The 13,000-nt window shown below is 37.5% G+C and overlaps 1 protein-coding gene and 1 non-coding gene across 3 annotated transcripts in view; both read left to right on the top strand.

Moving 5' to 3' along the window:
* Nucleotides 1-13,000, top strand: part of SNX5 (sorting nexin 5) — a 50,948-nt gene continuing 37,948 nt past the window's right edge. The window contains exon 1 of one of the 2 annotated variants that reach the window (XM_069075462.1): nt 1-131. Coding sequence is in view for 1 of the 2 variants with exons in the window: in XM_069075461.1 (XP_068931562.1) it covers nt 472-519 (48 nt within the window). In the remaining variant the exon portion in view is untranslated. Of the gene's footprint in view, nt 132-330; nt 520-13,000 lie in introns of those variants that run through there. The other variant, XM_069075461.1, reaches the window with a different exon arrangement.
* On the top strand, nt 12,351-12,593 carry LOC138152221 (small nucleolar RNA SNORD17). The gene has a single exon (XR_011166054.1). It is a non-coding gene; the product is annotated as a small nucleolar RNA SNORD17 (small nucleolar RNA).

Raw genomic sequence — 13,000 nt, 5'->3', positions numbered from 1 at the left:
CCAGCCTCGGCTCTCGATTCTTTTTCCTTTCAAGCGAGCCTCCAAGCCGCCATCTTGAGTTAGGGCTCTGGCATGAACAGTGGGCTCTGCGCAGTGCCTTGTCCTGCAGGAAGAGCAGACTTCTCCCAGGGGTGGGTCAGATAGCATCCTCAACTCCCTCCCTCCTTCCTTTCTTCTTTCTCCAAACTTGAGATCGGCGCCTAGGACAGAGACCTCAAGGAAGGGGATTAGATTTAGGACGAGTTCCTCTGCCCGGCTCCAAAATGGTGGGCGGGCGGCGGGCCCGGAACCGGGCCTGGCCTTGCAAGCTGCCACGTGCGGTTCGCTAGGGCGTTGCTGGGATGGTGGAGGAGTCCAGCGGCGTGGAGAGGCAGGGGCGGAGCCACGGCCCGACCGAGAGTAGGTACTTTAGCGGGGGCGGGGGCGAGAGGAGCCGCAGTCGCAGTTTTTCCATTCCCAACCTTCTTCGCTATGGCCTCTGTTCCAGAGCTGCTGAAGCAGGAAGACGATCGCAGCAAGGTGAGCACAGGTGAAGAGGTGGCCGCTCTATCCACGTAGATTGGCTGCTTTCTTCACCCACTCTATCTTCCTCGATCTCTGTCGAGAGCCTCCGAGAAGCCGTTTTATTCCTTTGTCTGTTGCTCACTGCCGCCACGTTTCTTCTAGCTAAGATTTCCCTATCCTCCTAGCCTGACATCGGTCCCTGCGCCTTCTCTTCGTTTATTTTCTCCTGGGCACATCCCTTCTCTGGCGTTTCTTATCCCTTGAAATTGACACGCTATATTTATGCCTCTTGAAATTGACTCGCTTCCTTTACCCCCGTTTCTCCCAGCGCCCGAAACCTGCACCTTGTTAATTGACAGGCCGGCAGACCGATTGAAATTAACAGGATGTATACCTTTTCCCAACACTCCTTCCCCCCCCCCCCCCATTGACTCTGCATTCCTCTTGAAAGCTGCTTTTCCGAGCTTCTCTACATATTCTTCAGAGGGAGGGGTGAAAGGAAATCTTACCTCCTGCCCCCCAGGTAGTTGGTGGAGCGTGTGTTTGTGTATTCTCAGTGGGATGACAATTTTTTTTTTGCACTTTAAGGTTGTGTGTGTGTGTGTGTGTTCGTTCTTAGTGGAAAGATAATAAAGAACGGCTTAACGATTTTGAAAGGTTTGCTGAACACTATGCTTAGATGTTTGTCAGGTAACCCTGTGAGGTAGGCGATTTTCATTTTACAGATGAAGAAAAAGGCCAGAGAGGTTAAATGACTTCTTAGACGTAATGCTGGTTTTGTGTTTTTAGGTAGGATTTGAACGCGTATAGGCTAGCCCTCGACGCACCCTGCAAGGCTGTTGTATCTTACCAGTAGATTGTAAGCTACGTTAGAGCACTTTTGTCTCAGAGTTCCTTGCACAGAGTAGGTACTTAATAAATATTTATTTGCTGAACAAAATCGTGTGGTGAATTGTATTTTGAAAGTGGCTTTCAACCGAGTAAGTACCGTGGTGTTGTGTGTACATGTTGTTCGGAACAGTTCCTCTGATGGTTTCCCCAAGGTCTAGTTAATAGTCCCCCAGAGAGTCTACAGCTATTTTATTGACAGTACAATAAAAGGACTATAAAAGAAACTCAGTATTGTCTTTTGGAATTTTTGCCTTTGGCTTTTTTGTGTGTGTAATAATTGTCGAGAATTTTTCAAATTTTTTAAAAATGCTTTATTGACTTATGGTTTACATCATTCATTTCCGCCAGATTTTGAGTTACAAATTTTCTCCCCATTTTGAATTTGTCAATTTTTTAAAAACAAGAATCGCTCTTGTTTATATTCTTCACTTTGTTTTGTTCCCGAGTTTATTTTCTCCTGGGCAGAACTTTGTTTGACTTTACCTTTCAGATTGGGAGAATTCCAATAAATTTAAGAAAAATTACGTACTATATACACTTTAGTACATAGATTTTGCACATGGCAGGTGCTCAAACACTTGAGTTAAGCATGGGGCTTACACAACTTCCATTGTCAAGGATTGTGTAAACCAACTCTTTTTTTGTACAAATGCTGAAAATTTTGAAAGAACCTAATCTGGATAATATTGGCCAATTTTAAAATGCATTGAAAGAGTTTTGGAATGTGAACTATATCCTCCTTTCCAACTCTTTTTACTCCCAAAGTGACAGTTGTATGTGGGTGCAATATGAAAAATCTTATATATTCTGGATCAAAGATTTTTTTTTCAATATGTGTAATCATCCCACTAGTACATGATTATTTTAGTCTACAATTTTTGAAATTTAGTTTTTAATTTCAGTTCCGATTTTTCTTTCTCCCTCTACTCTTCCCCTACCCTTTGAGAAGGCAAAAGTACTCATTATATACATATGAAGTCTACTGGCATATGATTTAAACTCCCCCCCCCCCCTTAATTTGTGATTCTTTACCATATCTTCCCTTAAATTTATATGAAGTATCAGTCCCAATGCACTGGAGGGCATATCCAAAATACTAATGTGGAATTTGGGTTGGATGCCTCCCTTATCTTACCTCCTCTTCCAGTCATGTGTCCTTGATGATAAGTTTTGTTTTATGTTCCTATTTGCTGAAGTCTTTCATCTTTTCCATTAATTTTCCTTTGAGTTATCTGCAATTTTGATTCTTAGTAGAAATTTAAGAATAAGTATTTGGTTGTAATCTCACATAAAAAACTACATTAAAATTATTTACTAGACAGGCAAGTATTTGAAAGTGAATTGGTAAATTCCATTAAGTGGAGATTTTCTTTTAAAAAGTAATGACCATGTTTTCCATTAATACTAAGTTCTTATTCTATGGATTATTGAGCAAATTTGATTTCATTGGTCAGGTTCCTGCATTTTTAACATGACTTTTGGCTCAATGAAACAGAGCTTGATTATTTCAACAAGAGGGTCATTGTTTCCTGTATGAGTTATTGAAATGCTACTTTGTATTGCAGGGATCTTGGTTTGCTGTGCATTTTGTATGTGTGGCGTAGTAGGTGTAATAAACTGATGTTTTGTGTGGTGGTATTAGAGATAGGGTTAATAGATTGTTCTTTGATAGTGCATGAAAGCTATCCACATATTTATGGATAAATATTTCGGAACCAACTTTTTTCTGTAGTATCTCTTTTTCTCTTTTCCCCCGTCTGTTTATTTTATTTATTATTCTCTTGAGGCCAGCATTTGGAAATCTTAAAGATTCTAACAAGGAGATGCTTTTTTTTTTTTTTTGGCTAAAGAGTGGGAGGGGAGGGTTCAGCTAACATTGCAACATTCCTCGGTTTTCTGTTTCCTCTTTACCCAGTCTCCCCCCCCCCCCCACTTTGTAGGGAGGATAACTGTCCTTTAGGAAATGAAACACTGTTTTTGCCTTGCTTTTTTTGGTCCTAGGGTATAGATGAAAAGGTAATTCAAGCAATTTCTGTTGCTATTTGTATTCATTATAAATGTTACCAAATGGATTGCCTGGGGAACATTGGGTTTTCTATTTGAATCTTTTTTAAAATTACATCTTTGTTTTTTGCTTTCCTGTTAAACTTGCTTCCACCATTATTAGAAATACTGCTAAAATGACAGTTATCTTCATTACATCAAAGAATAAGAAACAGTTGCCCTTTCCTTTGGGATATTACATCAATAATTTGTTGTATGAGATTGGATGAAATCTGTATTGATCCTTGGATGTACCCTACAGGTTGTATTTTGAATAAAACTGATAAAAGTTTGTGTAGTAGTGATTTGCCTCTTTCTTAAAGAGTGACTCCCATGGCAAATAGAAATCCCAGGATTAATGCTATCTTTTAACCTTCTTTCTACTTGGGGTGAACAAAAAGTTGAGAGTGCTGGACTTGCCACCAGGAGAAATCAGCTTCTGACCCTTACTAGCTGTTACATGAGCAAGTCACTTAACCTTAGCCTCATCCTTATTTCTAAAATATGGGATAAGACCCATATCCACTTATATACTGAGTGTATTTATTCATAGGGTTGTTGTGAATGTGAAATGAGATTATAGTGTTTTGGATACTTTATTAATTTAAATATCAGCTATTAACAATAAATATTTGTTAAAGGGGGTTACATTCCTGTAGGACTGCATATTTAGAACTAAGTCTGTGGTCCTCATACTCAATTGTAACTATAATGGGAAAAATATTAACTTGTTTGTTTTACACTAAAATTCTTTGCTAATATTTCAAGAAAATAAAATGATGGTAGTCCCACAAAAATACCACAAAGACAGTACTACCTCACTGAAAAAATAGTAAGATGTGCTGCTGAAATCATAAAGTTGTTTGATATACTTATTTGGCTCCCCTGTCTTGCCCCAGAGTATTCTTGTTTTTTTGCATCTACATGTCTCTTTTTCCCAAGAAACAAAGGATTTGAAGTAGTTGGGAGCAGGTTCTTCCGTGTTGTGAGACTGCCTTTTCTGGTTTCTATCTTAAGGGATTTCTCAGACTGTTGGGATCACCACTGTAGCTCTGTACTTAAGCTAATTGCAAACGACCAAAAGTGCTTTAATATTCTTGTCCTGATACCTTTTTCCCCCTCACCCTCTTCCCACCTTGTGCCTTTTCCCCCACAAAAGAAAAGTCAAACAAACTATGAAAGGGAGAGTAGGAAGAAGAAAAAAGTCTTCCTGGCCATATTGGAACCACATTCAAAATCTAACCCCATAAAAGACTATTATTTTCCTCTCCCTGAGAAAGATTTCTTGGGAGGGGTCTGGGACAGCTGTTAACTTTTTCTGTACAGATAGGGTTGTAAGAGAGGAGAAGAATAAAAATGATACTGAATAGGTGAGAATAATTTTTTTTCCTCTAAAATATTATATTTAGCATTTTTCAACTTTATTTTACTTCCAAATTTCTTTTATCTTTTCTTTATATTCATGGTATTTTATTCCTTCAGATCCTCATTGACTGGTGTTGATGGGTTCCAGCATATATTTAAAGGGTTTGGAAGATGCATATCATGTTGCTAGAATGAGTGGGAAAACTGCTACTTGTATGAATAGGTGGTTGGGAGTAGTAGGGAAGGGGTCAGAACAAATTGAAATATAGCTAAGCTATGGCATAGTTTGAACACTTAAACCTTTTCTTCCATCATTGCAACAAAACAACCACAGCAGACCAACCTTAATCCTCTATTCAGTGTAGTATGGACAGGTAGTGACTGGCATCCCTCAGATTGGTTGATTGACTCACTGATATTTGTCTTGAAATATTTGTCTTTGAGAAGACCTGGGGCCTTTACTGCTCAATCAGTATCTTAAATCAGCTTGTTGAATACTTAAACTTATACTTGCTTTCACATTTTTTCTATCATGTTTGTTAGATATTGTCAATAAGATAAATTCTTGAACATTTTATTGACCTGATTTTTCTCTGATCTTCCCTAAAGATTCATCAACTTGGTGATTATATGAACTAAAGCTTCTTTACCTCAGCTTTCCTAAATTGCATTTTGTCTGTTTGAACAAAGGTTCTGTGAAAATTTTGGTAAACAGTTTTTTCCTTGCTAAAATAATAAATGTATATATAGCATTTTTTCAACTTTTTCTATATTGTACCCAATATCCTTGGAACTTTCAGTTCCCCCTTCCCCAGACCAGCATTTATGTGTGGTAGAATATATTTTAAGCCCCACATTCATGACCAAATTGGTGTGGCACATTTTTTATTATTAAGAATGAACTATGAGTTAAAAGAGGGACCCCTTCTCAGCCTGGTGTTTTTGTCTTTAGAGGAAAGCTGAAGTGTTTCCTTTCAAAACCTACAGTTCCTAAATTACACAGTTTAGAGTGAGATGATCTCGTGCAGAGTGGTCAAACAGTGGCTACCTGCAAAACTCAGGAGTGCAGCCTGAGGGTGACAGAACTAGATTAAAATGTAATTGGAAAATGTTTAACAAAATAAGTAAAAATGTATGACTAATTATATTAATTAAATAATAAAGGTATGACTAATGATATTAATTTGGGTTTTCTAAGTCACTAATGGACTGCATTTCTCTTTAACTTTGACACCACTGCTCTAAAGTAACCTCTCCCTTGAACCATGGCAGTTCTCTTTAAATCTGTCTTCTCGATTCTGCCTTCCTCTTTCTAATCTATCACTCACACAGCTGCCAAAATAATCTTCCCAAAGCAAAGATAGGTCCGACTATATCACTCTCTTGCTCTAGGACCTTCAGCAATTACCTGTTGCCTCAGGGATAAAATAAAAATTTCCCTGCTTGGTATTTGAAGCCTCTTCAAATCTGGCTTTCTTTTCAAATCTTCTAATCTGGCTGCAGCCTGCTTTTTCCAGGATTGTTTCATCTTATAACCCTTTCTTTGTGTGTTGTATGTTCCAGCCAAACTAGTCTGTTTTTTGTTCTTCAGACTTGACATTCTATCTCCCGTATCCTCCCTTCCTGGATGTCCTCTCTTTATTTCTGCCTCCAAGATTCTCTAGTTCCTTACCAATTTAATTTGATTGATTTGTGTACACATTTTTAGTTTTCTAGTAGAGTATAAAATTACTTTTTCTTTGTATACTCAGTGCTTTAATCAGTCAAAAACTTAAGTACCTACTGTGTGATAGGCACTGTTCATACAAAGTAGATGCTTATTAAATTGTATTGAACCTCTTCATTTTACAGATGAGGAAACTGAGGCACGAAAATGTTACATGATTTGCCTAAGGTCACTTTCAGGTAATAAGAAAGCTGAGATTAAAACCCATGTCCTCTGACTCCAGCTACTATTTTTAGACTACTTTGCCACGTCATGTCTCCCCTTTTTGTGTATATTTGCTTTTATTTCTGGGCTTTCTGTATTACTTTAAACAAACAAAAAAAAGACTTTATAGATTTGTCTTACAAGATCACATATGTAAAAATGTAAAGGTTTGGGGCGGCTAGGTGGTGAAGTGAATAGAGCACCGGCCCTGGAGTCAGGAGGACCTGAGTTATAATCCGGCCTCAGACACTTAACCAAAAACTAGCCTTGTGACCTTGGGCAAGTCACTTAACCCCAGTTGCCCTCCAAAAAGCAAAAAAAAAATAAATAAATAAAAATAAAAATCTATGGAACTAAATGCAAAGATAAGTCAAAGGATATTGTTTTTTTGCCTAGGCTTTCAGAATTTCTAGTATGAGGCTCTTTATAGAGAAGTCAGACTAGCACAGAGGATTTTAACTTGGGCTCTGACTTTTAACAAATTTTTATTAACAGTATAATTGGTTTCCTTTGTAATCTTCTCTATTTTATTTTATACCTTTTAGAACATGATTCTGAGGAGTCCATAGACTTGACCACACTGCCTAAAGGAGAGCCTATTTCGACAAATAAATAAAGTCAGGTCTCTGGACCAGGAGTAATAATTTCTTGTCCAGCAGGTTCTCAAAAGTTGATTAGAGTATTCTAATACTTCATCTGTATGGGTTTTTTCTTTTAATTATATTCTAGGAAGTTAAATATACTAAAGTCCTTTGGGGCAGTAGAGATTTGAAATAATTGGGATGAGCACACCATCTCACAAGTTCATATGTGCTTTAAAGTTTTGTTTGAAACATTAAGTTGCAGGGTTTGCTCATTAAGGGGGAAGAAAAAGCCTCATTTGCTTTGTGATGATGAAGTATTGTTGTTTTTTTTAAGTCTAGCCTAGAATTTGGTCAAGAAATTTCTGTGCTTCTTTTCTATGTAACAAAAAATAATTTTTATATTTTTCTATATTAAGATAGTTTGTTGATGCAGAACCAGATGAGCTACATGATATTAAATGGGAAGCTGAGGATGAAAATGAAAGGAAGATCACTTAGATCTATCACTTAGATCTAACTGTAGGGTTGGATCTAAAATATCTCAGACACTTCTCCCTGTTGCTTTCTTAGTAAAATGCAAGAATTCTTTTCGTAGTTGGATATTTAGCCAAAAACAAAAACCCATCGCATGCAACAAGAAGGAAAGCATCTCAACAAATCTTAGGTTTAAGATCAGTTGAATCCTTTTGGATATAAGGGCTACTTGACTACTGTTAGATGTACTAACTTTGTAATTATCTGAGAATTCATGTTCTATACAATTAAACAAATAAGATTCATAAGCAAGAGAAGCCACGTTTCTTTAAGAGCTTACTTTTTTCAGAATGAATTTCTGAAGAAACTGGAGATTCTTTTATGTAATGTGATTTGGCTCAGTTAAATGTGAAAAAAAAATAACTATGCCATGAGCAGTAAGGAACTAAAGAATACTTGAGGGATGGATGGACTGTGATAACTGTCTTTAAACATTAAGAGAGCTAGGTGGGTTAGACTTTGTGGGGCTCCAGAGCCAAAACTTGTACCTAAGGTAGGAGGAGATTAATTAGCATTTGCTTATTGTAAAAATTTAACAATTTGAATTTGTTGTTGGAGTGAACCTCTAAGAGAAGTTCTCTGTTAATTCTGAGGGTGGTTGGACCTTTCATCAAAGATGGGGTTTTTTTGGTATGCTTTTTTGGAGGGGGGAGGGCAGGGCAATTGGGGTTAAGTGACTTGCCCAAGGTCATACGGCTGGTATGTGTTAAGTGTCTGAGGCTGGATTTGAACTCAGGTCCTCTTGACTCCAGGGCCGGTGCTCTCTATTGACTGTCTCCCCCCCTCCCCCCCCCAAGATGTTTTAAGGGAAATTTAGTCTTTAAAAGATAATCATCAACAGACATTTATTAAAAACTTATTATGTGCAAAACATTGAGCTAAAAACTCAGTAAATGAAACAATCCCTCTCCTAAGGAGCTTACATTCTAATTGTGACACAAGAATATTTACATATATAAGAGAATAAATACAAGGTGGTGCATGAGCTGTCTATTGAAGGAAGGGAGGGATTGAGTGTATTGGAGATCCATTCCAGGAATGGAAGACGAATAGTTTAAAGGCACAGAAACCACACTGTGAAGAACAGAAAGGGGGGCAGTTCAGGTGGATTGAACAATGTGGGAGGTAGCAACTTCTAATGAGGATGGATAGGTTCTTGCCAGGTTGTGAAGGGCTTTAAAAACTAAACAAATTAAAACAACACCACAGTTTTATTTGATACTAGTGACAATAGGTAGGGAACCTCTGGGCATTTATTGAATTAGGGAAATGACTTTGTCAGATCTATATTGAAGGAAAGCCATTTTGGCCATGTGGACAATAGAACCAGTCACCTCTAAGATCCCTTCCAGTTTAGATTCTCTGACTATTCATGATTCTTCCTTGTTTTCTTCATCTCTTTGGTTGGTAATTTTTAACCCATGCAAAATGAAGGTCTTGCTGGGAGGAATAAGTGCTTAAAATTCTTCTTGAAAGAAAACTAGTGAAAAGTGGATCATAGGTTCTAAACCTTAGAGCCTTAGAGATCATTTTCTAATCTAGGCCCATCCCCTCTCAGGAAGAAACTGAGGCCCAGAGGGTTTAAATCACTTTTCTGAGGGTCTCGAAGGTAGCTAAGAAGCACAGTCAGGATTTTGAGTTCCTGGACAACTACTATTTTCTCTTAGCAATAATCTCATAAACTTAATTTGTGAGTTCTGAGGGTCTTGTGCTTGGTGCATGAGGGTTTTGGTATTTGCTTGAGAGCTCTTTTTGTTCCTTTCTACTCAATTCTGCTTTGATTTTCTAAAGGAAGCCTTTTTGCCAACATCCCTTAATGCTAATGTGTTCCTTTTGTTGATTTTTTTTGTTTTCAATTTACCCTGTATTTATCTTGTTTTTATGTAGTTGTTTGTATGTTATCTCTTCAGTAAACTGAGAGCTCTTTGAGAGCAGGGACCATCTTTTGTTTTCCTTTACATCCTCTCAGTGCTTATCACAGTGTCTGGTATATAAATATAAATTTCTAGATGCGACCATCTAGAATAGGAAGTTTAAAATTGGCCAACAATTCATTAATCAAGTGACTTTGAAAATTCACGTTCTTTTACTCTGTTGCAAACCTGTAAATAAACAATCCCTGCTTAAAACTTCTTGGTCACTTTGGTCTGAAATGAGAGGGAGGGAAAGAGATCAATATTACCTGAACCCTTTGTTAAAGTAATAATTTTATTTACTAACGTGCCAACTAAAGTATTGAACCCATAAAGATTTGTTTAGAAAAACCCTTAGTTTTTTATTGTTGACATTGAAATTGTGGGTGCTAATAACAAAAATGTGCTGCGACTTGTCATCATTATTTAGCTATTGAATTCTTAGTCCAAAGAACTAAGTCCCATCTTAAGTTTTCTACAGAGGAAGTGTTTTCACCCAAAAGAAACTTATTGCATCAACATCTCTTCATGTGTTAATACCTTTCCAGTTTTAGGAGGGAATACTTTCTTATCTTCCTTCACAAACTCATCAATTTGTTTTGTCAGGTTTTGCTGTTTGGTCTAGGAAGATAAGTATAAGGAAATAATTTGCTTTGCTTAGCCTTTTAAAATAACTTTAATTTTGAATCTCTTAAATTATTCGTAGTCTCATTTTTTAATGAATTAGTGAATTTAGAATTATAAAATGTTAGAGCTGGAAGGTAGCAAAGTCGTGCTACCATTTAACTTTCCAGTTGAAGAAACAAAGTCCCATAGAGTTTGTGAACTTAAGCAAATCACTTGGAGAACTTGTTGGAGCCATGAAAAGACCTCTCCCTTCTCTGGGGTCTGATCTCCCTCTTTCTGTGTTCTTCCTATGCACCCCATAGCTGCCTCAAACCTATAATTTTGAGTTACTGTCGAGACACACCCTAAATTTCACCCTTGGGATATAGTGAAACTACTGCTGAAGGAAGAAAAAAAGGAACTAATGAATGTGGAATGTCACATTTGACGCTTCGTGTTTCACTTGGATAGTTAATTTATTTTAATGAACACTGCCAGTCAAATTTTTTATTTCATAATATGATTTTGGCATCTTTGTATTTCCATTTAAGTATGCATTGATTTCAAATGGAGTCTTAGTGGGTGGAGACCTAATTTTGAAGGAACTGCTTTCCTATTCCTGATTGTTTCTTTTACTCATCATTGCTGCTAATAAGATAGTAATAGAATTATTGAGCTAGAAGGGGCATTAGAGATCAAGAGACCTGCCCAAGGTCTCAAGGCATTAGTGGTTGGCTGCCCAACTCCTCTAAATTTTACCGAATGCTAGCTTCTTGAGGAGGGAGACTCTATACATTTTATCTTTTCATCACTGGCCCCTGACACAATATCTTGTATGTATAGTATAGTTAACTTTGGATTGGACTGGACACGACCTGGAGAAGTAGTTATTTACATGTTTTAAATATTAAAGAGCATCTTAAACCTCCTATTATAAGATATTATCTGTTGACCAGAGTTAGAGGTGGTAATAATAATATTTAGCGTTTACATAGGGCTTTTAAGGTTGGCAAAGTGCTTTACATACATTATCTCATTTGATCCTTATCACTTCCCTATAAGGTAAGTGCTGTTTTTATTCCATTTTACCAAGAGGAAATTGAGGCTTGGAGAGGTTAAATGATTTACCCTGAGTCACATCACTAGTAGGTTTCTGAGGCAGGATTCCAAGACCAGCACTGTCTGTTGGTAAGTAATGAATTATACAGAGGAGCTGCTTAAGCAGAGGTGGTATTATGACTTTTTTTTTTTTATTTTCTTTTATTATGGACTTAATAAACATCAACATAACTGAACATGGATGTAGGTAATTGGAATTTAGGCACATTAGGGTCAGGGTGCATAACTAGTTTTAAAAGCAATATTGAAAATATTTTTAATTGGGGAATAGGGAGGAAATAAGTGGCATGTTTTAAGGTCTGCAAGTAGCACTTATCAAAAATTCTGATTTGGTCATGTAAATAATTCTGTGAGTTAGGTACTACTGACATTGTTATATCTGTTCTATGGATAAGGAAACTTAGGTTCAGACTAGGTGACTTGACCATGGTCATTTAGCTAGTAGATATTGAAGGAAGGATTTGACTCTAGGTTTTCCTATATCCAGGGTCAGTGTTTTGTATCTTTTCCTTAAAACAGGGAAGAATGCTATATTGGGAACTGAAAGAGAGGACTTAAAATCCTAGCTATGCTATTTGTTTTCTTTGTGACCTCGGGTAAGTCACTGAAACTCTCTGGGGCATTCACTTCTTTATATGTAAAATGAAGGCATTAGACTAGAAGATTCTTAGGGTTCCTTCCAGATCTAGATCTGTGATCCTTTACCATTCTAGGAAAGAATTTAAATCAGGATACCTTAGATGGCAGATTACTCTGTGTAGGTTAAGTAATTTTTAGCTGATTATGTTCCTTGAGGTAGATCAGGACATCTTTCTATTTCTGGTTCCACATCTGGATTTGTGTCCTTGGATTGCAACATATGTGAAATGATGATGAAGTTTATCCATTCTCTGAATGTGCTGCTCTCCTCTTCCTGCAGCTCTCAGCTCCTGTTCTAGGAACTCTGAGTTATGTAACCTCCAGATGCCCTCCAGGCTTGCAGTGTTCTGCTGTCCTTGGCAGGTGTGTCTGGTGGTCTTACTAGTAGGAAGGGATGGTGTCAGCAGGGGTGGGACCCTATCTATTAAGGGCCCCACCCAAGACGAATGACTGATGTCTGATCACATGCTGCAACCTTTAAGCTGTTTCTTTGATTATTGGCTCACCAACTGAACTATGATAAATTATGGACAGTCAGTGGTCAGTTTTAGGTCATACATCTTGGATCCTCCATACCTACAGCAGGTCTTTGATGACACTAGTGACAGAGGGGCCTTTTTTTTAATGTTTGTATCTTTAATGCTTAGACATAGTAGACTCTTTTTTTTTTTTAATTTTATAATTTTTTATTTTTAAGCAATCGGGGTTAAGTAACTTGCTCAAGGTTACACGGCCAGTTATTTCTGGGTGTGGTGCTGAGTGTCTGAGCCCGGGATTCCGGGATTCGATTTCCAGGTCTTCTCAACACTGGAGCCGGTGCTCTTACTTGCTGTGCTACCTGGCCGCCCCCATAGTAGACTCTTAATAAATTA

The sequence above is a fragment of the Petaurus breviceps genome, unplaced genomic scaffold (genome assembly GCF_028583685.1).
Source record: "Petaurus breviceps papuanus isolate PSGF00001 unplaced genomic scaffold, PetGlider_PUasm1.0 90919, whole genome shotgun sequence".
NCBI classification, from domain to species: domain Eukaryota; kingdom Metazoa; phylum Chordata; class Mammalia; order Diprotodontia; family Petauridae; genus Petaurus; species Petaurus breviceps.
Note: the sequence above shows the minus strand (reverse complement) of the source record. Positions and strands in the feature narration are given on the sequence as shown.